Source organism: Xylocopa sonorina, chromosome 6, assembly GCF_050948175.1.
Source record: "Xylocopa sonorina isolate GNS202 chromosome 6, iyXylSono1_principal, whole genome shotgun sequence".
Lineage (NCBI taxonomy): Eukaryota > Metazoa > Arthropoda > Insecta > Hymenoptera > Apidae > Xylocopa > Xylocopa sonorina.
The window spans coordinates 12,229,887-12,255,465 of record NC_135198.1 but is presented as its reverse complement, the minus strand read 5'-3'; the positions used below and the strand labels follow the sequence as shown (position 1 = coordinate 12,255,465).

General features: G+C 43.8%; 2 protein-coding genes across 6 annotated transcripts in view; one reads left to right on the top strand and one right to left on the bottom strand.

The window, feature by feature from the left end:
- Positions 1–10: 10 nt before the first annotated feature.
- LOC143424946 (ATP synthase-coupling factor 6, mitochondrial) lies at positions 11–1,149 on the bottom strand. The gene is made up of 4 exons (XM_076897350.1): positions 1,039–1,149; positions 538–685; positions 343–467; positions 11–224 (listed from the first exon to the last, which is right to left on the bottom strand). Exons 2-4 carry the CDS (start codon positions 678–680, stop codon positions 205–207), a joined length of 288 nt encoding a protein of 95 aa, XP_076753465.1. The 5' UTR covers positions 681–685; positions 1,039–1,149; the 3' UTR covers positions 11–204.
- Positions 1,150–1,589: 440 nt separating this feature from the next.
- Positions 1,590–25,579, top strand: part of Pnt (ETS transcription factor pointed) — a 103,232-nt gene continuing 79,242 nt past the window's right edge. For 3 of the 5 annotated variants that reach the window (XM_076896177.1, XM_076896182.1, XM_076896176.1), the window contains exons 1-3: positions 1,590–1,785; positions 6,835–6,944; positions 15,847–16,054. In XM_076896177.1, coding sequence (XP_076752292.1) covers positions 1,755–1,785; positions 6,835–6,944; positions 15,847–16,054 — 349 coding nt within the window. In that variant the 5' untranslated portion in view covers positions 1,590–1,754. Of the gene's footprint in view, positions 1,786–6,834; positions 6,945–8,709; positions 8,855–15,846; positions 16,055–25,579 lie in introns of those variants that run through there. The other 2 variants (XM_076896180.1, XM_076896178.1) reach the window with 2 other exon arrangements.

The following is a 25,579-nucleotide window of genomic DNA, read 5'->3' as shown; positions in this document are numbered from 1 at the left end:
AATTAAAATGATATATTTAATGTAGTTATTTTTAATTTAAATGTTTGTATTATTAGCATTAAGAAATATAAACTTTAATATGCTTATGTATTTATAATTTTACATATACATATTTTTACAACTGATTACTTAGCATAATATGTAACAATTTTAATATAAATGTTCTAATTTTTATTTTATTAATATAAAGTTACATTCATGTATTTATTTTTCCACTACTGGATCTGAAATTAAATATTCTTCATGTTTTAGAGTACCTTACAAATATTGTTAAAATTGTTACGTGTATAACAATTTGTTTAGACCTTTGTTATACCTTTAATATTTAAAAAATAACCATACCTTGGAAGTTAAAGCTTGGGAACTGTGACACATCACCCTGTATGTTGTACTGTTTTCGGATTCTATCAAGTTCTGAACGCCTTTCTTTTTCAATTTCAGGTGTAGCATCAACTAATTTCCCACCTCTAAATTTATGAATTAATGATTAAAATGATTATGCTTTTACGATTTCATTAAAAACATTTTACTACTTACGCGCTTTTGGACTTGTATTCACGAATTTTATTTATGAATAGTTGCTGGATGGGATCCTTTGCCTCTTGAAATGAAGGTGCAAGAATACCAATGTTACGTTTAATAACTTTTGGTGCACCTGCAACCAGCTGCTGGGTAAGCATTTTTCCTTAAAAAATAAAATAATATATAAATAACGAGCTTATATATACAATTATTTTGGAAAAATTAAGATGATAGAAAGTGTCGGATGAAATATCATAAAAACAATTTCAATGAGGAAAATTGTTTAAGGTAATGGCCTTTATCAAATTGCTTTAAAAATATGTTTTTAAACAAATAAAAAGTTATTCAAGACTTCCCTTACGTAATAAAATACTATATACTATATTAATAGGTTATGTGAACATTAAGTGGAACGAAATGATGAAAATAAGAAATGATCAACTACTTTAAAATACAAATGAAATATGAATGGTAATATTTAAAGTTTCAATATAATTTAATACAATATATCTTTACCTTTTTCTCTACAACGATAGCACTTCCAAAAATACTCGTCGATATTTTCTATCCAAGAATATACAATGTATAGAGTGCACTCTTATTTGTGATAAGCATTACCAACAGAAATATCGTCTTAACACGAGATTTTATAGATTGATTAAAATTACAGTATATAATGAATTTTAAGTTTTCAAACGTCAGATAATTACTTTGATAATGAAAATATTCGTTTTTCTACATATTTTTATAGTATCTTGTGATATGTAGTCAATATTTTTAATACTTTCTCTTGTATTTATACCAGCTACTATGTCTTTGAACTCGTGTTTTAAAAAATTTATTATCACATTTTCGTAAAAATTAACAAAACAACAATTGAAATTTCCAGTTGCAGTCAACCATCTACATATTAATACATCCTGACCATAACGTCGGTCTAACGGAAAGTCTAAGGAAATGACAGCGAATCAGAATGGAGAATGCGTATGGCCAACAGTGATTGGTCAAAGACAGTGGATCGCGGGCGGGGAGGTGGAGCCCGCTCTTAGTTTCATTCATGGAACGCCTGGGTCGCGGCCATAATACATTTGTAATCTGTATTGTGTACGGGTGTACCGCGTTAGTGCTGCCGATGTGCGTGCGCCTCACAGTCGTACACGTGATTCTTGTTTTGTGTTCGGTTCTCTTTTGGTGTTTCCCTTGTACATTATCTGGACAATTGACACTGTTGCATGCCTCACTGGATTTTACATTGGAAAACAGGTAAGTAAGCACGTTAAAACCCGTTCACCTGCGCGCTTTCTGCATGCTTCGAGCGCGCGAACGTGAATCTTCGAAAGTTTCGAACGTGTCGTAGTTTGTCAGATCGTTTCACGTTTTTCCAGGATAAGTGCTGTGTTGAGAAACGATACGAAGAAATTGTAAGCTATTACGAAACGAGAAACGTAGCGTCACGAGAAAAGTATACGCCTACGTTCTGGCAGGCCTATATTTGTTTTGACGGAGCGTTTTCTTGGTTACATTGCATCCCACGGACAATCGAGAAACGAATATGATAATCAAAGATATTAGTGCGTTACAAATCATCTAGCGAGACATGGTTCGCTTCTTTATTTACATCGACTGAATGTGAACTCGCAGAGTGAGTGAATCGCAGTATCGTTCTCTGTGACTTTGTCTTTGCGTTTGTTGTCGGCATTATTTCGCGTGACCTGTATGTTACGATACGTAAATGTTTCTCTACTATAGTTCTTCAGTTATATTCGTTGACAATTCTATCGACTTGTACAAGCGTCGTGCATGATTTAGGAGATTCGATTTCTTCTTATGTCATTGTTTATTATCCATACCTATTCATTCAATCGAAGTTTAAGCTCTTCTAACTAGTGTCTTAAAAATAATACCTGTAGTATACAACGAAATTCAATGCTTCGCCACCTAGAAAAACGTCTCGAAAATTAAGTCTTTCACATTGATTCGTATCGATCGCGAATATCTTGTACCTGATAATCGTATCGCATCTTACGTCACGTATAATTTCACTGTTATCATTTCGTCCGGACGTATTTTCCGTTCATGGAATATTTTTTTTAATATTCATTTTCGTCAACTAAGCGCATTCAATGGAAATTATTTTTCACTTACATGAAGATCGACAAATGAATTTGTCATGATAATAATGCATTTCGGGATACAATGAAAGCATTGTACTGCTGAGAAGTTTATGACATATTTAACGAACGAACGTGCCTTGTAACACTTAGATAATGATTATAATGTCATTGTAATTCTTCGTGATTCCCCATCCATCAATAATGAATAACATAAATGATAGTTTTTGTTAATATAAAAAAGAAATCATCAAGTGTACACCTTGAAACTAGTCACTCACGAGTGACATATAGATGATCATTACCAACCTGGTCGAACTCGCACAAATATATCGATTCTGCCAAAAAACGTTTACCTCGATATGATGGCGCTGTTTAGATCCTGTTTCTAAATTCACCGAATGTTTGCACCGACATTTTCAACTCGGATGAACAGATTTGTCGGGTCTGGATTAATTTTTTAGACGGTGTCTGTGCAATGTGTTTCGCCGGGTAACGCGTGTAGATAATATTTCCGTCGAACAGTATTTGGTATACATACAGCGACGCGAGAAAGAGAGCGTGCGGGAGAACGCAAAGAGATAGGAAGCGCGAGCGAGAGAAATAGTACGTTGGACAGTGTAAGTTAAACGCATATACGAGGGGATGGCTAGCCTGGCAATTTAAAAAAGGAACGCGATGCCCTCAGTGTTGGTGGGTCGAATGGTTTTTGTACACTTTCTCGGATCTCGGGGAGTACAGCATGGCAACGCCGCGACCTACTATGCTTCTTCCCTCGTTTGTCTCTCGGCTGTTTCTTCTCTCTGCCAAAGACGCGACAAATATCAAAGGCCAGAAGACACCGCGATGACAAAGCTCCGACGAGCGTTCTGACATTGCGCGATGTATAGGAAGCAGGAAAGAGAAAGAAAGCAAAGGCGTTAGAGGGAGGGCAGTACGCGGGCGAGTAAGAGAGGGAAAGAAAACCGTTGATCGGTTTAGAGACAAGACGATTCTTATCTCGCCAAATACGTTTCTGCAGGGAAAAGGTTGACAAAAATGAGACGATTTATTCTTTTTCCGAACAATCGATTTCTTCGTTCGATTTTCACGAAGTACGAAGTACATTCTTTGGCGTGAAGTATGTTCAATTTTCGCGCGATATCAGATCAAAGCGATAAGTTAAGAAGTCGTTCGATAGTTGCGTACTTTCGATTATCGAAAGTGACGGTTCTTTCAACGTTCAAATTCATAGTTCGTCGATGTTTGATCGCGCTGCTGTAGTTTGTAAAACGACGTCCGAAATTGTGACGGGAAAAAGGTATTATTTTGGTTTTAGTAAGTGCGAAAGTCAAACGTATAATAAGATTTTTCCCTATATTAGTCTATCGTGGGTGCTGAAACTCGCATACGGGTCCATGCGTCCCGTGACCTGGAGGAACGTCTGCCCGCATCTGGAAACCCAACGGCAGCTCCTCGAAAGATATTATATTGCTCTCTCGTCGGAGTTGAAACAATAGACACTTCAACTTCTCGAAGGACGGGCCAGTTTGTACATGGTGTCCCATAAAAACGAAACGAAAATCGTGGCAGTCTGGTAAATGGATCGTTTCGTCTCTTAACGCTCATACGAATTTCAAACTCACTTTTATCCGCCATTTTATTGTCACGAAAACGGTAGCTAGTCGGACATTTCTGTCAAGTTATCCGAATTGATGATATGAAATATTTATGGCTATAATAAACGTATAAAGTATATAAAATCGTATATCGTATAATATACATACGTATAATATATGTACTATGACTATGAACCATAAATAGTTTGAATAATTTTTCGGACATGATTTAAAGACAATGATAGATATAGCTCGTATCTTCTTTCCTTCTCTTTCTCTCTTTGCTTCGGTTTCATTTTATGGGCAAGAAGATACGAGAGTTCTCGAGGTAGTTCTAACTCAGTAACTTCGATGCCTACGTGTATACATGAAACATTAGCGCACAACAGCCATTTTTCTTTGTTTCTTCTCTTTTGTTCCATTTAGTGAGTAGAAAATTCGAAATGGCTCTAGTGGACTTTAGAGGTTATATCCTCGTCTAATGGCGAACGTCTCTCGGCATGGTCGGCAGAGCTCGCGGAGTGAAACAAAACGATGGTGGTTACGACTTCAGCCCTTCGTATCAAGCAATCTTTTCTTTCGCTTTCTGTCGCTCGGGAAACGCAGGTAGACGCATCGAAGTGGAAACGGCATCCCCGTGTTTGCACGGAAGTCGTTCGGACACTTTAAAAGCCAAAACCGATCACGTTCCCTTTCAGTTGATGATGGTCAAATATATGTAAGAGGGGAAACAAGTATACAATTAACATTATTTTCATTCTGTACAAATGTTCTAATTAGACTTTTCTTTAATTATTTTGAACAGTTTATTACCTCTTTTTCTTTATTATACGCAGCATTTTCAAGCATTGAACGGAGTTTTATCTTCGAAGGAATTTGATCTTCAGACACAAGTAAATATTAAAACATGAGGTTTACTTCTGAGAAACTGAATTTCGATTGAAATAAGCAGAAGAATTTTCCGAAAGCACTCAATCAGTAGTAAATCCAGGACGTAAGTGAAAATGACCATTCATCAAATAATATTTTTTGTGTAACGATTGGCCGAGCGATAACGCAAACCTTTATGATTGTAATATTTATTTCTTTATCAATCGACTCAAAGATAAGTTTGCAATTTTTATCAGCACGAGAGCAAGATTGGCTTTCTGTTGAATTATTTGCCGAAACCTTTTAATTGGAGTGTTTTATTGTTCTTCGCTGGTGGTACAATTCATTCGAAAGCTTTTTCACTAACAATAAGTTATATCTTCTGTCGCGTCAGATCGATAAGAATCCTTAACAACGTTTCAATCGTTGAACAACAACTGTAAGTTATTTCACTGTTGAAAACAAGATTGTGGGATAAGTTTTGATATTATTTATCGGAATATTAAGATTGTTATACAAATTTTCTACAAAATGTATTATTATGATAGATTCCTTTTTAAAAAACATTTCTATATTTTCAATGGAGAGATTGAAAAGTTATCGACACCTTGTAGCAGCGAGAGGGTTAAAAAAAGCCGAATTCGAGGTGTACACGCTTTGTAGCGTGTGTAGCAGGCGCATTTTGGTGCCGTGTACAAAGAGCCGTGAGAGTCGATGGCGGTGCCGAGCACTTTTCCACCTACCATCTGTCGTTTGGGCTTCCAGCCGGAGTAACCTGATCTTTGTAGAAACCAGGGTTCGAAAACCTCCTACGTACGCTAGTGCCTGCGATTCTCCGCATCCCCTTACACACGCGTGAACCTTTTCAAAAATTGCACTTCTCTCCTTGTGTTTTACTAGACTGCTTTCTTTCGGTCGTCTACGTTTTCTTGTTTTATAGTTAATTCTACCCTTTGCTTTCCTGTCTTTAATATCAGTGCGAAACAAGGGAATAGTTTCCAACAAAAAGAAAACTAAAATTAAAACCTCTAAATTCTACGATTCATTACTTAGTTCACCATTTCCTTCTGTAGGCTGTTCTCCCATTAAAGTTTCTCGATCGCAGTTCTCTAACAAAAGTGAAAAACTCGAGGGTCGAGTAGAATCCCGAGTGGTGTTCGTTTTAAGAGAGCAACAGGCGCTATGTTTCACGCGTTTTAGAGCGACGTAGGGAGGTCGGGAGAGAGAGTAGGTACGTCATGTGGAAGAGAATTTATTGTGCAGGTTGCAAATAAAAAGGAAAGGTGATTTAGCATCTCCAGGCTAGGCGTTCAAGAGGCGCGTGCGAGCGTTCGTTGCAGGGGGAACGTCTGTTTTTAAACCGAGTCGCGACCCGCTATTAACCGTCCAAAGAGCGACTTATGCTTTTCACGTGCAGCCACCGCCTAAATATCGAATACATACGCGGTGATTCGAACAAAACGCTCTTTGCACATCGACCAATCATTCTCCCTCCCTCGTGAAGGACCCGCATTGTAGTAGTCAATTTACAGGTGGATATCAAATTCACACTTTTGTCAGTGTTATCTATTAGAAGTTTTTATGATCTTTTTGTTAACGAAATTGCAAATATTAGTTTTAATTATTGCATTACTTGAATATATTAGGCGGAGAGTTAGTTCCAAAATTGTTTGTCCTTTTAATCAAACGACGTTTATTTCGTACAGTTTTGTTGAAATTATATTTTTTTGCAGTCAAAATGGATATGGAATCCCTGTACGACTACGGGGAGGAGGAACAGGATTTCTACGAGGAGAGTCCTGGGACCAGGAAGGGTTACCCGATCGATCACAGATCCATCAAGGTCAGTGATATCCGTTGACCATCCATTCGAGCGAGGTTAAAGCGGAAGGAAGACGATCGACGCTAAATTTAACAGCGCGCACGATCCACAGGTGACACGTGCAATTGCACCGTGTCTAATTCTGAAGCGGCGCGCAATTTCGAAACACGAGAGCTGTACAATCTCGACGAAAAATGTTTTTGTAGCCGCGTGATTGCGCGCCGTCGTTATTTTCGTGCCACCCTTTGATGTAGCCGCTCGGCGGTGCCAGCCTTTGCTATTGTGTAATTGTCCGTCGATAGTTCGACCCTGCGATCGTTTTCCTTTCGTTCCATTATTGTGAGCGAGATCAAGAATTTGCGCAGAGAAAGAAAAAAGAAATACTTTAAGAGGCAGTAGAATGTAAGAAGTTGGTCCAAAGTTTTACTTGTTAATTTTAGTCTCCAGTTGTTTACATGTAACTAAAAACAGCCGACACTTAAAAGCGCGTAGTGTTGCCATTTGGCAACTTACTGTTTTCCAATGTAGCAAACATATTATGTACGTAGTGGAAGAGTGATAATCTACTCGCAAACTCTCGATTACGCGCCAAGGAGCGACAATTTTGCCACGGAACAGCAAGAACCATACAGCAACTAAGCAAGCATATCGTATCGTTTTGCGAATTATTAATTAACCCTGACGGCTAGTTAGGGGCGTCAGCGCGTATGAAACGTGATCGTTTCTATTAACCATGGATGGAGAAAGGGGCAGTGGGGCAAGGAAGATCGTTCGAAATAGGCCAATCCCGCTCTATTTTCGCGGTGATAGTTGATGTTGGCAACTGCGTTGGCAGAGCTTGCGATTGTACAAGTGCCAGTAACAATTCGTTCCAGGGCTGCTCTCCGCCTTCGTTTCATGAATGAACGTAGAGCCAGCGTTCGTTTCCCATCCCCTCTGGTCCCCTTCGCGCCTCCCTGACCTCCCGTGGTCACCGTCTAACGCTTCTAACGCCTCGTTCTCTTTCACTCTTAATCCTTCTTGCTCCTCCTCGTATTTGTCTGCATCTCTCTATCCTCTTCTTTCTCCTCGTTTCACTTCCTCCGCTCTCACAATCCCTCCCTCTTTGTTCTCTTCCCTCGTCTCTTGCCTGTTCTTCCTTGTTCTTCTTCGTGGTTCTTCCACCCATTAACCTCCTCTCACCCTTCGTTTCATGTTCTTTCAAGCCCCACAAACTGTACAATCAGACACAAACACGAAATCTTAGATAGTATGACATTATGTAAGGCGTGATGTTGAATTAACAGCTCTCGTATGGAACTAAGTAAACGATCTTTCGTGTAACAGGGTTATACAAGCTTGGAATTGATTGAAGATACGCTTGATTGTTTGATGGGTTGTTGAAATAGTTTCACGTTGTACTTTAAGCCTTGTTAAGGTGGCTAATCAATCTGTATTTAAACCTTGTTTCTTTTTTCTGTCACCTCTTTCTTAGTCGTTGGTTCGGTTCACTGGTGCTTGAAAAGGCGTCTTCTCGTTGTTTCTCTAAGCGTCTGCTGGCCCCCATCTGTTCCAACAGTACGGATCAGGTCTACTTGGTTACCAGTTTACGCACTTTTGCTTGGAACTTTAAACACCTACAGTATGCTGCCATAGCCAATATTCTCATCTTATAAATTTTGGTTGAGGATTAGGTATACGTATATGCATCTTTCAGACTTTCTTCAAAATACACTACTACTCTTATTATTAGAGTTGTATCGGTCCTTCGCCAATTGACTCAAATAAATTAATTTAAGGAACAAAGAAAAGAATACTCTCCCATCGTCTATCTAACAAGACTTGCTCGTGAAATGAGTTAACGCGAACGGTGGAAGGAGCAAGAGTGACTGCAGGAAGGAGGAATAGTAATCCTTCGAAAGCGAAAGGGACGTGGAAGAGACGGAAAGTCGGTGAGTTAGTTAAGAGGATCGGGATGTAGGGATAGGCGGGAAGAAACGCGTGCACGGCAGCCGGTAGTCAAGGGAGGAGGAAAGAGAAATCTAAAGCCGGGTACACACGGTTCTGAACTGTATCAGCTGATTGAACCGCGTATATGTTTTCAAAAGTATAGGTTCGCTTAGAGAACATCGAATACAGAAACCTTATCATTTTTATGTGAATCTTCAATATCGAATTTTAAAGTGGAATACAAAGAAATTAACACCCGAGGAACGATTGTAGTCGTGAGTAACTGTAGGCGAACAAAATCAGTATTTTCGTGGCTTCTAGTCTATTACACAAAACCGTATTTCACCTTATCCGTGCAGTAGATAACAATGCATTTTTCTCGTAGACACGGTTCACTAGCCCTGCACAGGCAAACCTGTACAAACCAAACGGAACGTCTGTAGCCGGCTTAAGTCGCCAGAAATAGCATCCCTTCTAGCATCATGTAGCCAGACCTTCTGCATGCATCGTGCCATGCCGCGTCGTTCGTTCTAGTCGCATGCACCGTTGCCTCACCTACGTCATACACTCTCTCGTGCCCGGTGCATCGTCTTTCCCCTCTTCGTCTTTCCTCCCTCGATCGCCTTAGCCGCTTTTCATTAACGAACCAAGGGTTGACAGAGAGCAACATCGTTACATAATCTAACGGGCACTTCTTGGCGCTGCGTGCGCCAGAAGAGTCCTCTGCGATGAACAGAAGTTCGGTACTTCACCATCAAAGATCGAAATTTATTTCTCAAACAACCTTTTGGAGGCTTCATTCTCGTTTCTTTGAACGTAGGAACGTTCATCGTGGAAATGTAATATTCTCTTTTTTAGAAATTGTTCAGGTGATCACAGAGGTCCCTCGAGGCTTCTAACAGTCCTTATTTTCACAGAGATCTATTTTGGAAACGCGTGGGACACGTTTTCGTAACATTAAGAGGGTTCTTTTTTTAGTAGTATAACGTTAGAGGTTGAATCGGAGATTGGTACTATTCGTTGATTTTAAATTGTGTTTAACAAGTTTAATAGTGTGGAATAGTAGTGGAAAAGAGGAAATAATGTAAGAGAATTTGAATCAGATTAATGATAAACGCCTGTCTAGAACAATTAGGGATTACAATGGTTCCCGTTCGTTCGCCATCGATTCAGGATTAAACGATTTGGGCGTGGTGCATCCGTTTCCTTTCCTAGCTTCCCGCTGCATACTGATTATACCTATTTTCCTCTGACAATAGCTCGGACTTGATAGGACGATCGTAGTAATCATTGATTTCCTAGATTTTTCAAGTGGAATTATTAAGGAAGCTCGTCCGATTGTTTTTCTCGATTGAAAATACTCTTGGGCGAGACTGAATCGACCTGTTTCCTGTGAAGGCATAACCACGAATTGCAACACATAATCTTTGCACCGTCGAATTTCGCAGATACTCAAAAGTTCCGTTCTTCTCTGAGGGCCATCTGTCGATGAATATTTAATAAGAGGAAAGCAGGGCAGCTGTTGTTAGCGCAGGAACTGGCCACTTGGTCGTTTCTCTACCGGAAGTCCTCCGCGGAACTTGCCGAAAAACGATCCCCCGCCCGCGTTCGAATCGACGCAATCCTTCTATGATTTTCGCCTTCGAATTGCCCTGTACCACCGTCAAATTATTATTATCATTCGACTTAATTATTTTTTCTGAAGAATTGCACCACTTTTGTATCGCTCTATACGTCAGAACATCATCGGTGACACCGAAATCCTTTCATTCGGTAGATTTTATTGACCTTCCACGTTCTTTTATCGTTGTATAAATTAAATTGAATTAAATTTAGTCGAATCGTGCTGCCAGCGAGGTCAGTATAAAAGTGTATTCATCTCGGTAGCTAGATTTCCTTACAATCGATCCTGAGGGGAGGTTCACTCGCTTCTAAATATACGAGGCTAACCTTTCGGCTTTTAACGAGGGGCAATAAAATCCATGCACGGTATTTACGTCGCGAGGCTACGGCAAACGGGTCGATCTGGCGGAAAATTTTTTAATCGCGCGCGTCTTCTGTCATTCATCGGCGATATATAGGTGCCACGTATAAATAGCTTATAGTGCGGTGAATGACGGCCATTATTGTGTCCCATCGACGGTTTTTTTTCCCTCGCTTTCTCGATTCATTGATGATACACGGGGTTTGTCAGTACTTCGCATCGGCGTTACGTTATCTTTTCATTGATCGTAAGATTAAGCCAGAAAAATACGTTTTATATAACAATGTTCCTTCTCTTCTTCGACGTTACAATGTTTGTTTGTGAGTTTAGAAATTTTATTTTCAGAGATAACAGCTTTTATGCTCTTCATTCGACTGTTACACCTGTTAGTCGATGTTTGAAGTGTTTGATTCGATGTATACTACATTCGATCAGTTTATTGAGTCTATGAATCGAAATTCTTAACGTTGGACGTTCCCCGCGAACGCTTATCTTATCGTAGCCCGTGCGCCTGCAATCAACCGACATTCAGTCTCAGGAAACATTGATATTACGTTCATTGATGGAGCGCTTCGCTGTCGAAACGCACTGTATTCTAGCAACACTTGCTATCTTCGCACTCGAAATACTATTTACATAATATTTCTCTAAAAGAGGGTTCTTTTTCAACCGTAACATGTGGAAAGATAACAATAGTAATAAAAATTTCGAAGATGTTTCGAAAGGTATGTTAAAAGGGTCTCCGTTCGATACGAGCAATTAAGATTTTATGGAGTCGTCGCGATATGTTTAAAATGTCGTTCCAGAATTAACCATAAACGTATATAAAATACACTGGTATCGGTAATGACGAAACGTCGAGCTAGAACGATCTCATTTACTCCGAAAATGAGTCCCAGCTCAATTGCAACACTCTTACCGTGAATGTAACCTTTGCCGCTAAACTTAATTGCCAAATTCAGTGGCAGAGATTCAAGAAATGAAATTTTCATACGAATAACATTTTCGAACGCCATGCTCTCCGATGCAATCGTTCAACCAGAAGGGAAAAGAAAAGAGCGTGGAAAGCAAACGGGGGGTAAAAATAGCTCCCAATCGTGGTGCACGTGAAACGTGCTAATAGCTCCTTTTCGTTTCTTCCTTTCAAGGGCGTTTTCGACGATTATCTCCGTCTCTGTTCCTCGCCATCAGCTTTCGTTCGGTTCGTTCTGTCAGCCGGCCAGAGGCAGCCTCGACCATGCCTTCTAGTCTCTCTCGACTCGCTTCTCTTTCGACGATTCGTCTCTGTCCCCCTTCCACGAGGCCTCTGTTACTCATTCATTCAGAGAACGGGCCGGAGTCCGTTCAGAAGGAGCATAATGCCGAGTTCTTATACGAACCAGGTCGTCTTTGCTGCCCAAAGAAGAACGGACTTTATGCATGAAGATGAAAGCTTAACGCAGTCGTTCTTTCTGGTTCGACTTTGATCGTGGGTCCACGACACAACTGGTTCGGAGAATAGTTGAGGTTCTAGTAAAAAAAAAAAAAAATGGTAACCACCGGAGGCGAATGTGTATGTACTCTCTCTCTCTCAATGAGACGGTAAAATTGTTGTCTCTTCTATAACAGTTTTAGAGGATTCGTGGTAGTTGGAATTCTACGGATCGATCGGGACGCGTCGTCGTAAAAGGGGATGAGTGTTCGCTTTATTTCTCTCCGATGCGTCGTCCGAGTGTTTGAATGGTGATTCTGATCTCGTTTCGTTGATCAGAGGCGTGCATACGGAGTGGGAGTTTAGTGGCGTTTTGGCTCGAGAACGAACCACGCCGGTTTCCGAGAAATAATTGCGAATTGCATCATTAGCAATTCGTACGACGATTAATTTATCTAGGCGCGAGCCTGATGCACACTCATCGATTGCGAGTGGATCGGCGTGGGCAGGGTTTTCTTTTAACTCAACCTTCGTGAACTTACAAAGAAACGCTGTGGAAACTCAATTATAGTGCTGCTATTATTATTCCACGCTCATTTTGCAAGTAAAAACAGGGGAGAAATTGTTAATCGATCGAAGTTTATAGTCTCCGTGAAATGGTACTAAAATATCTCGTCAGCCACCGACAAGTGAATTTATATATATATATATATGTTTCTTTCGGAAGCAAGTAGCTTGAACATACGATCACGTAGGGCTAACGTAGTGGAACGAATCGGCACGGCTTGCTATCGTTCGAATGCCGATGATGAAAGAGGAAGAGATAGGTAAACAGATAGATGGCCTGGCGTAGAAAGACGGCAAGCAACGCGTGACAAGAATTACCAGTCGACCGCCTATCTGCATACACGTGTTGCATTCGTACACCGTCGATACGAAGGGGAAAATAATTATCGTGGAAGACAGAGGGGCCGTTGTTCGAGTCACGATTTAATCGACCCCCCATTAACGCGGAATCGCCTTTCTTTTCCCCTCTGATCCTCTATTCCCACTCGTCGACGGAAAATCTCGTTCTGTTAGACTTAGAAGATCTAGAGTATGTGCCCCCCCTATCTGCGCCTCTAAACTTTCCATTGAATCTGTCTGAGTGGCGCTTGCCAGCGTTGATTATTCATTGAAAATAGAGTACAAGAAGCAATAGCGACGTGATACGTCAATGTAGGGGCAAGAGAAAAGCAGCCTCGAGGCTCGATGAGCCTGTCCAGTTATCAACAATATAGATAAACGCTCGATGTAGATATACCTATACGTACATATGCATTTATCTTCCTGCAACTATTATATAAATACTGCCTGCTCTAGAAAGCGGAGTAACTCGTCTATCTCTCGTTTATTTAACCTTTTGTAATCAGAATTCTGTTTACTCGCTAGCCGAAAAATGATAATTAGTTGCATACTGCCAATTTGTTTTAAAAGACATGTAACCAATTACCGCTACTTACAGAATTCTCGGATGCGTATACGGATCACCCTTCCAGCCATAAGTTAAACATCGTTCCGCAAATGATTGAAATCGAATTCGAGCTCCACATTTCTCGACTTTCCCGAGCAAATTCGAAACTCCCGCCGCAACGATCCATTCAACCCATGCGTGCACCATGCACTCGGAGTGAGTGGCATCGGTATGGTTCTGCATCTATGAGTGTCTGCTGATGGAGGAAGGGTGACTGATGGACTGGACAGTCGGTGGAAGGGCGCGGGAGGGAGTAAAAGGAATTAGAGGGGAAAGACGCAGAGAGTGCAACGGGCAGGGCGAGACCTGTGGCTGGAGTGCGTGTCCAGAGGGAAGCGAAGGGTGAAAGGGGGAACCGCAAGAGTGGCGTAAAAGGAGAGAGTAAAGATAGAGGGGAGGGGGCGGGGAGCGTAGGTACGGCGAGGTTAGAATGTTGCATCGCGTCGCTGCGCTGTCGTTGCATTGCGTACCGTTGCGTCACTCCCTTGTGCAGCGTTTCATTCAACTTGGAGTCCCTCGCGCGAAGGTCAAGCGGTCGTAGCTATCGGCTGTGCGCGCCGACTCCGTTGCGTTTTCCCTCCCGGCGTCTCACCTTCTCCGCGATGCTCTCCCACCTACTGTCACTGTAGTAGACAATTTGTTAATTCGTCGGTTATCGCGATCAATCTGAACTTTTTCTTGCGTTTTATAACCTCCTCGTGTGCAGTGGGCCCGCGGCTTTGAAACGAGCGATGATTGTCTGGCTCTCGTAAAACTCTCGACCCTTTCTGCGCGTTCTTTTCAGGCTGTCGTTATGGCGGTGGGTTTGTTAATTTGTCGGTTATTGTAGATAGTCTGAATTTTTTTGCCGCGTTCCTTCATTTTCCCCTCCCCCTCCCCGGTACGATATCTTCGAGACGAGCGATAGCTCTCCGCTTTCCATAAAAATGCTCTCTCGTTTGAACGTTCGTTTTGCACTGCAGTCGTACGGAGTAATCGGCTTGCTTTAATTCGCCAGTTATCACGGTTAATCTAAATTCGCAACATTTTTCTAATCTCCCCTCGTTATACAGAGCGATATCTTTGAAACGAGCAATAACTGTCTCCCTTCCATAAAATTTGTCCTCGTCCGTACATTCGTCTCTCTTCTACCTAAAGTTTGATTTCGTCTCGATCGCGTTGCGGTTTCTTCCTTCTCCCTCTTCTTCCTTTTTTCCCGGTCTTTTCAACATCTTTGTCCCTCGTATCCTCCGTCCTCGTCAATCCGCTCCATCATTCTCTGGCTCGTGGCGTGCCTAACCGTCCCGTTTCTCTCGTTGCCTGTTTCTTATTCAGCGATTTTCTTTCTCTCTCCAGCGTCGAGCTCTCCTTTATCCTCCCTCTCCCGCTCCTGTCGCCCATTCTCCTCTCTCTTTCTCTCTCTTGCTCCCCCTCCGCTGCTCTTTTTCCGCTCTTCTCTCCCCTTCCGGCACGTCAACTTCAGCAGGTTCACCGTCCATTCATGCCTCCACCGAGACACCGTCTCCTCGTGACTCTTTCATCCTACGAATCCCGACCCTCTCTCTTTCTCTCTCTCTCTCTCTTTCTACTTCTGTCTCTCGATCCCTTTTCGATCACTGATCCTTATCGTGCCCTTCATCGAGCTTCTTCCCTCGGAGCGTTCCATCCGCTACTGTTTCGTCGCTCCCCGTCGCGTTCTGGTTCTTTAACCCTCGATAGAGTACCCTCGAGCTTGTTTCCGTAACCGTTCCAAGAACGGACGACACACGCGCTGTAGTACAATCGTAGTATCAACGTACGAATGTGAATCAGAATGTGAGTAGCCTGGATTCATTGATCGCGAGAGTTACGGTAGGGCATGTTCCGGAGATAAAGTTCACCTGTTACTTACGAATATTGTCTATACCGATAGATCGCTATGATCTAAGGAAAACGATACTTACTGTGCTGTCTCTTGCAATTGTGATTACACCAGATTATTTATAGTATAATTATTTTTCTCTAACCAACTCGATCCGTGCGTGTGAACGATATCGAGAGAGACAGGATACTAATGTCCCTGATAAGAGGCCGGATTAACAGAAAAGGCTACTTTCTTCTCTTTCAGCGTGATGCTAGAGGCGTGGGCGGCTATCTGGGAGGCGGCAGCATTAGCGACGGTGGCGGCATGTTGACGGTTATGGCGAAGTTGATGAAACAAGAGCTGGCCTCTGACGCCGAGGAAGAGGGCCTGGTGCCTGCCCTCTCCGGCAGGTTTACCTCGATGCGGAAAGTGCCCTCTCTCTCCGACCTGTCCGATCCGGAGAGCTCCTTAGGTGAGTCTTTTTATTCCATCGGATTTCTCTTACCTCGGAAAAAGCTTACGGTAACTGGAAATTATCTAACCCCGTTCGACGCTCGTAAATTCGTCGATGGCCGATGAACTTCTTGCTTTGTAACCGTTTCTATCGTTTTATCGAGACGACATTTAACAGTGAAAGGATATCTTATCGGCGTAAAAGTTTCTTAATAAACGTGAGTTTCTTTCTAGTCTACAAGGGGTGGTACACTCGTCCAACTTCCCTTTGTAAACGGATACGTAATCCAGGGCCTGTTTCTGAAACCACGCGGCCTGGAATGTTCGCAAGTATCGCAGAGATCTTTCCGCTATTAATAGAAGTTCTATAAAAAGCATCGGCTGCGAGTTAATCAAGGGTTAATCCTGTATTCCAGCTACCTTCGTGTTCGATTTGCGGTTTATTTGCCTAATGAAATCCCAATACCGCGGCCATTAATTAGCGGGGGTGTAATTTCCAGTTCTCCTTCTCGGTTTAACCCCATCGCTGCTGACGCTTTCACCCTTACACGTAACGTAACATTTAGCTTCTTAACACGCCTTTACGTACTTTCTTTTTCCTTTTACTCGACAATCTTTATCTGCACTAGTGTGCGTTATCAGCGAGAGGGTTAAAGAACGGTAAAACATTTTCACAGAAGAGACGCGAACACACCTCCCCGCAGTTGGACGATGATTCACGGTTCGACCGATCGTACGATCGCGATACGTGCGTCGTAACTATGCAATTTGTCCCGGGGTATCGAGTGTTGGCGTGAGAAAATGACACGCTCACGCGTGTGTTTACCCGGCGCGGTCTAGTAATCGTCCAGGCAAATGTTTCAATTAGCCGCGGTACACAGCCATTGTAGTTTTAACGCGGCACAAGACACATATTGTGTGTCGCGTGGGGAGGAGGGAACGTTTCGTGGCTCCCTTGTATGACGTTAATTCACCGCGCGTTTCAGTAGCCGGTTGCGTAGAGGGGGTGGGAAGGGCGGCGGAGACGATGAATTTCCCGCAGTCTCGCAGGCATATTCATCGGCCGTTTTTACAGTTAATGCACGCAGTAATATGTGCCAGGAACGCGTAACAGCTTTCCGGATGGGGGGCAGGGTAACGTAATCGTAATCGTAATTGATTAGGTCTTCCCTTTCCCTTCCCCTTCTATGTAGGGTCCGGTTGCGTCTCGTTTCGAAAAAGTTTGACCGCTCGTTCGCTGGTCGAAATGTACATTTTTACTCGCGTAAACTATTCGAATTTTTTCAAAGCTTCTCTCCTCGTTTGAGAATCGCGCGTCGTCAGCGAAAAAGAACTGGTGGACTCTAGACACGCAACTTTACGGATGGATGTAAAAATGGCGTGGAATTTTGTTTATCACCACGCGAGGGGTCGTAGGAGGAGGGAGGGAGGGTCCGCACGCGGGTATCCGAAAGAATTCTGGAATCAGCAGCTTATCCGCCGGTGTCTCTGTTGAAACACGATCGATCCACCGGCGTGGTAATAGTGTCCTGTTAACTGTTGGATCGTGACACTAAAAGGTGCACTTACATCGGAGTGATGCTTGCATAATATGAGCGGTAGCTGCATAAGCACTTACTCGTGTATAACTTGTCCGATTAGATCGCGCGCAGACTGTGGCTCACACGTTGTTGCGTGTTGTGCTATTTTAAAATTTTAAGCGACCAGAGAAGAAAAAAGAATGCGAGGATGATCAAAGCGAGAAGGACAGAGTACTCTTTCATCTGATAATTTTCACGTTGAAAATAAAGGTTGTCCGTAAGAAAATCGAAGGTTGGGCTACTTTCAAAGTCGAAACGGTGGATCTTCGTGGCAATTACCTGTCTCGAATTGAAAGGGTGCTTAGTATTAATAAAGTTCCTGGAAGAGGCTCCGAAATATCAGACTCGTATCTGTATTCCAAAAGTACAAGACAATTGATCAAGAGCGCATATAACAGTCTAAAAATATCGCGCGTTGATTTGCATACAATTTGCTCGTGGCTCGGGACTCGTCTCGTGCAAACGAATTCCACGAACACCAGGTTAGCCTCTATATGGTGACCCATAGAGACAGCAGGCAAACGGAGCGTATCTGCATCGGTACGAGGGGTTGTTTTACAGCACGTTGCACAGGGTGCGATATCTTTCGAGGTACGATAGTCTATCTGAGTGTGTCGCGAGATGGTAACGCTGATCTGTTGCGTCTGCTCGAAGATTCAGTCCCTAGTCTCTCGCTATCTGACGTTTTGATCGTTGTTCGGTGGTTAGCGGAACCCTCTTGCGAAATTCCGTACCGTTACGAGCTCCCGTTCCCGATATTTCAATTATACAACCGGTGCTGTTTTAATTCGACGTCTGTGACCGAAGGAAAGAGTCTCGCCTCGTCCTTGACAGTGAATACTTGGACGACACAATTGCGTCAATGCAACCGGCAAAGTGGTTAATATGCGCGAAGCACACATTCCTTTTCCTTTAAGGAAGTGACGAAAAATATCGATCGACCATGGTGACGGCTAAAGAAATTCATTCGACACCGTTTTCCGCGACTCATGGAAATTGTATGAACATTCGGTTTACAGGGATGCACAAGGAACTTGTAAATGTATCCTCCATTTTACAGAAATATTATAGAAAGTAAAAATTCGACTAGATTGAGTATCTTTGCAATCGATACAAACGTTCTCTGGTTTCGATAAAATGCAAGAGATGGAAAGGAGAGGGATGGATGCGAAGGGTGGTCGGTAGAAATCAGGAAAAATAGACGAAACGGAGGAGGAAATCGGGGTGGCACGGAGCACGGAGTAATTCTTGTTACTCGCGGCTCGGCGAGCACGATCAAAATGTAGCGAGAATTTACGAATTGGATAATCAGCAGCATCCTCATTAAGGCCCCCTCCACTGAACGCCCCCGCCTTCCATTCTCCTTTACTGGCGTGTGTACGTGCGCGTGTACGCACGCACTCCGCCGTTGGATCGTCGTCCACCCACTTATCTACTCCTCTACACTGATACACGCACACGATCTGTACGCGCGTACCCGTGCGGCGACAATTTTTCACTGATTCCATGGTTTTTCAGCACGCGTGACCCATGAATCATCCTTGGAAACGTTTTAACACGGTGATTCCGTTCTCTCGCGATTTGCTTTCCTCCAACACGATTTTCTTTGATGGGAAACGAGGCTCCTGGATCAGAGGAAAATCAGGGAAGGCTTTCGATGTTTAAATAGAGATTAGATGGATTTTATCGAGGAAATGATATTCGAATTGAATGGAAATCGCGGGTTCATTCTTGGAGTAGAGGAAGGGTGAGCAATGTTTGTATTGTCGACGCTGGTGGTTAGATACGAGTCTTCTTTGTGGGAAATGTGAGTGTGCGATTAATCAAGCCTCGTAGAGTAATAAACACAAGCGATGTCTCAAATATCCAGTCTCATTTGTAGTTGTTCGTTGCTCGGTTGTTTAATTATTTACAACGCAGATAAGGAACGATATCGCGGCTGTCTTAAATTCCTGTTAATTCTAATTCTGTCAATGAAACGATAAGTAGACTTCACTTGTATCGGTTACAATGGGAACAGTGGACTCGATTGGACGCAGAAAAAGCAACGTGCGAAGCGCGACGCTGACAGGAACGTTAACCAAGTATAAACGGCAACAAACGTGGCGTGTTAAACGCGATCGCGGCTGTAGTAATTAGTGGTTTTGCTGCGAGTCGTTCAACCTTCGTCTACAATGCACGTCACTCGTTTTGACGAAGCGTTTTTCCCACGAAAAACGTAACTCACGAGAGAGAGAGAGAGAGAGACACCACGAGTCTCGGTTTCAGATAATCAAATCTAACGTCGATGGAAGGTCGATACGATTCGTGCGATTCATTTGCGTGGCTGTTAACATCCTTCTCTTGACTCGATTCTAATTTTTGCGAGAACTCGGTAAAAATCACGTACCAGAAACGATCCTCTTTTAATTTTTTCCGTGGCACAACATATTCTCTTTATCTCTCGAGCGCTGACGCCTTGAAAGAGACTCCTTTGCATCGCTTGTCCTTATTCGAGCAACAGGTTTGGTCCAAAGACGCGCGACTGGTCTCTAAAATTTAAATAAAAGATCGGCACACACGCACACACCCACCTCTCCTTCCTCCAGTTCGGCGAGAGGGTATTTTATTCGAGTGCAACTGAAAACAGGGAACGGAGACGTTTACATTTTCCTGACGATCGCCAGGAGGCCATTGAATAATGCAAGTTTTCTCAGACTTTGCCGTAACAACCGTCCGTTCGCCATTGTTACCGGATCTCCTTTCTCACCCTGTGCCACCTGATAGGACACTGATGACAGTTGCTGGCCGGAATGTTTTATGCAAATAGCCATTGTCCGCGGCGACATTGACGCGTACACGACCGGGGAAATTTGTTTCTTTCCGCGTTTCCTTCTCGCCGCTCGTATCAGACTGGAAAACTGACACTGCTCTAACGAGAAAATTGCATAGGTACAGCCCCCTCGCCCCTTTTACCCGTCGCAATCGTGACACGCGATGACCGAGTTAATTACCCGTCCGGTTCGTCTTCAGTCTTGCGAGCAAAGCCTGACCCGCGTAATTGGTCCAGCTAATCGCGCTAATCTGGATCGTGTTTAGAGAGAAGCGGAGAAAGATTTGCCAACGATTCTTTTCGAACATATTTTCCTCCTCGTAGGCTCCAATCGGTTTTCGGATAGTGGTCACATTCGGCGAAGATCGAGCGGATAGTCCCTTCGTGGATTTTCGATGCTTATGAATTCAATCATTGTTCGAGTCTCACCACTTTGAAGCTTATCTGGGATGGCAGCAAAGCCAAGATTCGTCCAGCATGTTTCGAATTCTCGTAATGTCTTGCCTAGCAGCTACCCAAGATCGTTTTAAACACAGGTAGCGCAGCAGTGCGAGAAAAAATTGTCTATTCTCTCGAGGAGAGCCGTAAAATCTGTCACGTGCCGTAGGAGAACTAGCCAAAGCGTGTCTGAGCCCCTTCGACTGCGCCACGTGCTACGCAGGGCTCGTTTGGAAGTTCTTTTACCAACCAGATGTTCCGCGTACAAGTAAGCTACGAATTCGTTCGAGGCAGAGATCCAGACTCTCCGTTTCAGCTCGGTCGGACTCGTTAGATCGCGCGAAAAGGTGCGAGCAAAGGCTCGTTGCAGTGGAAAGACTTGGCAAAGGCTTGTCCTTCGGTACCGTAACACATGGTCGCGGAGAAAAGTGAGCGGTGGCTCTTTCTCTCTCTCTTTCTTCGTCGATGCCCTTCGTAGCACACAGGGCACGTAAGACGTCGAGCCATGCTCATCCGGTGCTTGCTACCTGGCTGCGGAATAAATTGGATGTATGTATATACACGTAGCCGTCACTACGCAGGGTCGCTTCGTGGAATGACAAATTGGATACGCGATCGACAGCTTGTGGCTGCTCCCCCGCTTTTGAAAATCTTGGATAACTTCGATGCCGTCTTCTTGGACTACCGATACGATCTTTCATTGCCTTTTCCCGAGTGGTTTCAGATTTTTGTCAGTTTGCGAGAGAAGTTGAGTTTGATCATTTTTATCCAATATACTAGAAACATGCTTCTCCCCTTACTCTCTCCACAAATCGAGTCGAATGGCAGAGGTTCAGCGTCGCATGCTCGTATCAGTAAGTACGATCCTCGAACATCGAGCCCGTCAATGCATCCCATAGAACTCGTCGATACAAGAATTAGTATTTTTCCAGCACAAGTAACATTTCTCTGTCCCACGTGAAACGTAGTCGAAAAAGATAAGATAATCATCGGTACAGATCTAATCTAGTCGGTCCCATCTGCAGCTAGCCCCTAGAATTTTCGCCAAGTTCTCGTTGAATTCTTCTGTCCACGTTCGAAGAGATTCTAGCGTACGGTTTTAGAAAGGACAAACCAGACATCGACTTAACAGTCCACGGCTATTCCACCAGCGGCACGATTAATATTTCGCCATGGACCGCGGCGCCAGGTAGACCCGTAACACCGTCGCGATGGCGCGTGTCCCTGTCGAAGAGTAACAACGCTAAGTAAAAAAATTATTCGTCTGCGTTGCGTGTCGCGTGATTGATAAGATTCGTCGATGCTCAGAGGCACACGGGCCGGCCACGAAAGTCTAGTCACGTAGGCCAGGCCGCGGTAGCGTTATTTAAAAGTGGCGGGACGGTAAGATACGAGCGCGGCTCGCGATGAAGTTTAGCAGGCATCCCCCGGACACGACGGCTTTCCAATCGGATCCTTTACATTTTCTTCGGCGCGTCGGACATGTATACTGCGCGGCGGATGCGTTTTTTCGCACTGCGCGAAGTCGTCGCTGCATATCGACGACGGATAACAAACCGTCGAATCGCGACCAAATAGAAAAAGTCGGAGAATTTATTTACGCGTTACCTTGCCTAACACTTTTTCTCAACCATTTTCACACGATGGACACGGCTAGGCACATCGTACGTTCGAGATGCTGTTCGCGGAATCGTCGTCGTCTGCGCGTAGTGTATCTTCCATTCTTGGAAAGCATTATCCGTCAGCGGGAGATGGTCCGTCTTTGTGAATTGTTTCCTTCAATTCCTGACATTGATACAAGCCAGACAGCGAAATTTGCGCTGCCCAAACCGAACGGGGACTTAGAAAAATTCGCTACAGGCGTCCGAGCGTTGCTCGTTGCATTTTCGCGGCAGTGCATCGTCGCAGTCAAAGTTAAAGGCTTCACCGGTGGGGTTGTCGATAAAAATCAGAAATCGTCGTTGTTCGAAGACGGATCGTTGGGTGCGTTTGACGGTGGAGAGGGAGGGAAAGGTGAAAAAAAATGCGGTCGAAGCCTCACGAGTGCATGAGAATGTGCGTGATCGTGGGGAAGAGCGATTGGACGAGGGTGCACGCTCGAAAGGATCATGAAAGGGAAACGTGAACTTATGGGACCACGTTGACCGGTCCCACGCTTGAGTGTCGCTCGCCTTTTTTTTCTTCGTGTATACGTAGATATTATCCACTGCTTGCGTTCTAACCGGTCTACCTGTTACTCATACATATTCATCGTTTGATCAATCGGGATATTTTTAACCGCGTGTGTATCACAATTGTAATTAAAATCCAACGTTTACGTGGCTCTTGCAAAATTCCTCGCTCCGCTCCTGTTAATGACGGGACGACAGTAACGACGAAAAGTAATTACGAGTAACGCGACGAAAGGACATCGTGGAAAAAGGGTATTGTAAATTAAGTTGACTCTTCCGGTGGAGCTGGCACCAGGGCGATTCGGACACCATAGGGACTTCAAAGCGACGCAATTACACGGCCAGGGCAAATGAACCATAAATTAAAATCCTGTCCGCTATACTCGGCTTCCTTCTCGTGAAATCTTTCTCCCCTCTGTGATCCTTTCTCCGTTTCACGTAGGCAACCCTCGCGTAACATGGGAATCCGTGTCGTAACTTTCATATAAAAAAAAAAAAAACCCACCTCCCAGTATCTATCACCTACGCTGTCTCTATTTTAAAGCAGAATCAGAAGCTTGGTCGCGGTCTCTGTTATTCTCCAGCTAAATCAAATAAGCGGATGCATCGGTTCCGATAGTCCAGGGATAATTTCGTGATACGAATCATGTTGTGCAAGTAGGGTGCTGGCGGTTTTCCGATCGCATTCCCAGAGTATCGTGCGTTACAGGACGAGTGGCTCCGTATTTCGAGAGCATGGACGTTGCAAGTGCGTCTCGGTTTTGCGGAGGAACGTTCGTTTGTCATCGATGAGGACCGATAGTCGGCGTGGGCCGTTCTTTCTCTCGCGGTTGTGCAGAATAGCGGGGAGGCATTGCGCGAAATGCGTAACCGCAGCTGTGCGTGCGGTCGAGGATCCTCCTCCTGCGCCCCTCGCCTCGTTCTCATCTGGGTTCGCTTCAGCCTTTTCTCGTCCCTGTCTCTCGTTCGGCCCGGTTTGCTTACCTACCGGAGACCAGACGCAGATACAGTTCTCACGTCCTCGATCCCCGGAGACAACGATTTACAGTTTCAAACAACCCTACTCCCCCTTCACTCCCCAACGCCTCACCCCCTTTCCCTCTTTTCTGGCCTCTCGTCCCGGCTCGTTTCGTTTCGTTTCGTTTCGTTTCGTAGACAGATGCTGCGCCAAGGCTCGTGAAGAGGGAATTTCGAGATTTCCAAATTGCCCTGCGCTCTTTCTCAACCCCGAGTGCTCTCCTCGAGGACTCTGAACAACTCTGGCCTTCTTCAGAGGCTTTCGAACGGGAGAGCGTAGTCGTAGATGAGCTTTCGTTTGCAGTCTTGGCTGTTGTATACGTTCCTCTCGTTAGAAGGAGGGAGTAACGAGAGGTGTAGAGTGATGGATTGTTAAATTAGGCGATATGTCTTGGTTCACTCAGAAGTGGCATCGCTCGGTCCTTATTTATAGTCTCGACTGCACGTACAAGGTGCCTCAGCTTTTTATATATGAAAGTATGAAGCGCGCGGAGAGGAAAAAGTTTCGTCGAACTAGAATTAATTTGCGCGACGGATAGTTACTAGGAATTAGTGATTCACCGATTGAGTTAAATTGAAGTTGAAATTCAAATTCGTACGAGCAATAAATTCAATACTTTATCATTGTCAATCTTCCATCGATAGGAGCGATAGATAGTTTGAAGTGTAGTATTAATAGCCAGTGATTACATCGAGTGTCTCGTCATTCAGACTTCATTCAGTTTTAGTTGCACGCGTTCGTTTTCGAAGAAAAGAGTAACGGGACAACTGGAATGGTGGACAGTCACGCATTATATCTGGTAATTTGCGAACGCGTCTCTGAATTTGTTCATTTAGAACGAAAGAACCACCGCGCTCCGATATAATGGATAACTGTATATATACGCAATACGGGGTATTTTTGGTGGGCTGGTATCGTTTAACGGCGGTGAATCGATTTCTGGAATCAGTTATCAGGGACTGACAGCTGGCGGTTTCAATAATTTATACTTCGATTCATCCTTCTTCACCAAGAATACGATGTGCATCGATGATCTATTTTTAGATACGGGGTATATAAGTTCTGCAAGTGTCGCTCCGCGGTCGCGAACTGTGCCATTCGATTCGATTCATCGTTCGCTGTTCGAATCGATCTCGGTTGCTATACAGCTATTTTAATAAGTCTCGTATTTTTACGAACGGTACCAAAATATGCGGCCTAGACCAGGATCGATCGCGTTAAACCGCGAGATACGCGAAGCTCGTACTTATTATACCCTGTATCGCGTAACAATTGCGAGGATATTCCCAACGATCTACGGAGCAATCAATTTCGCGGCTGATAAATCGTGAATGGCTCTGATAAAGGCGGCAACGATGAGAAAAAAAGAGGCGGTTTCTTTGATTGTAGTACCGGTTCAATCGGCGTTTCTGTCTTCGCCTTAAATAGACGTCGCCGGGGGCATTGGTCGGAGGCGTTCGATAGAAACGAACCTTTCTCTCTCTCTGCCCGCGATACCTTATTGAGCGGGATTTAAAGATAGTTT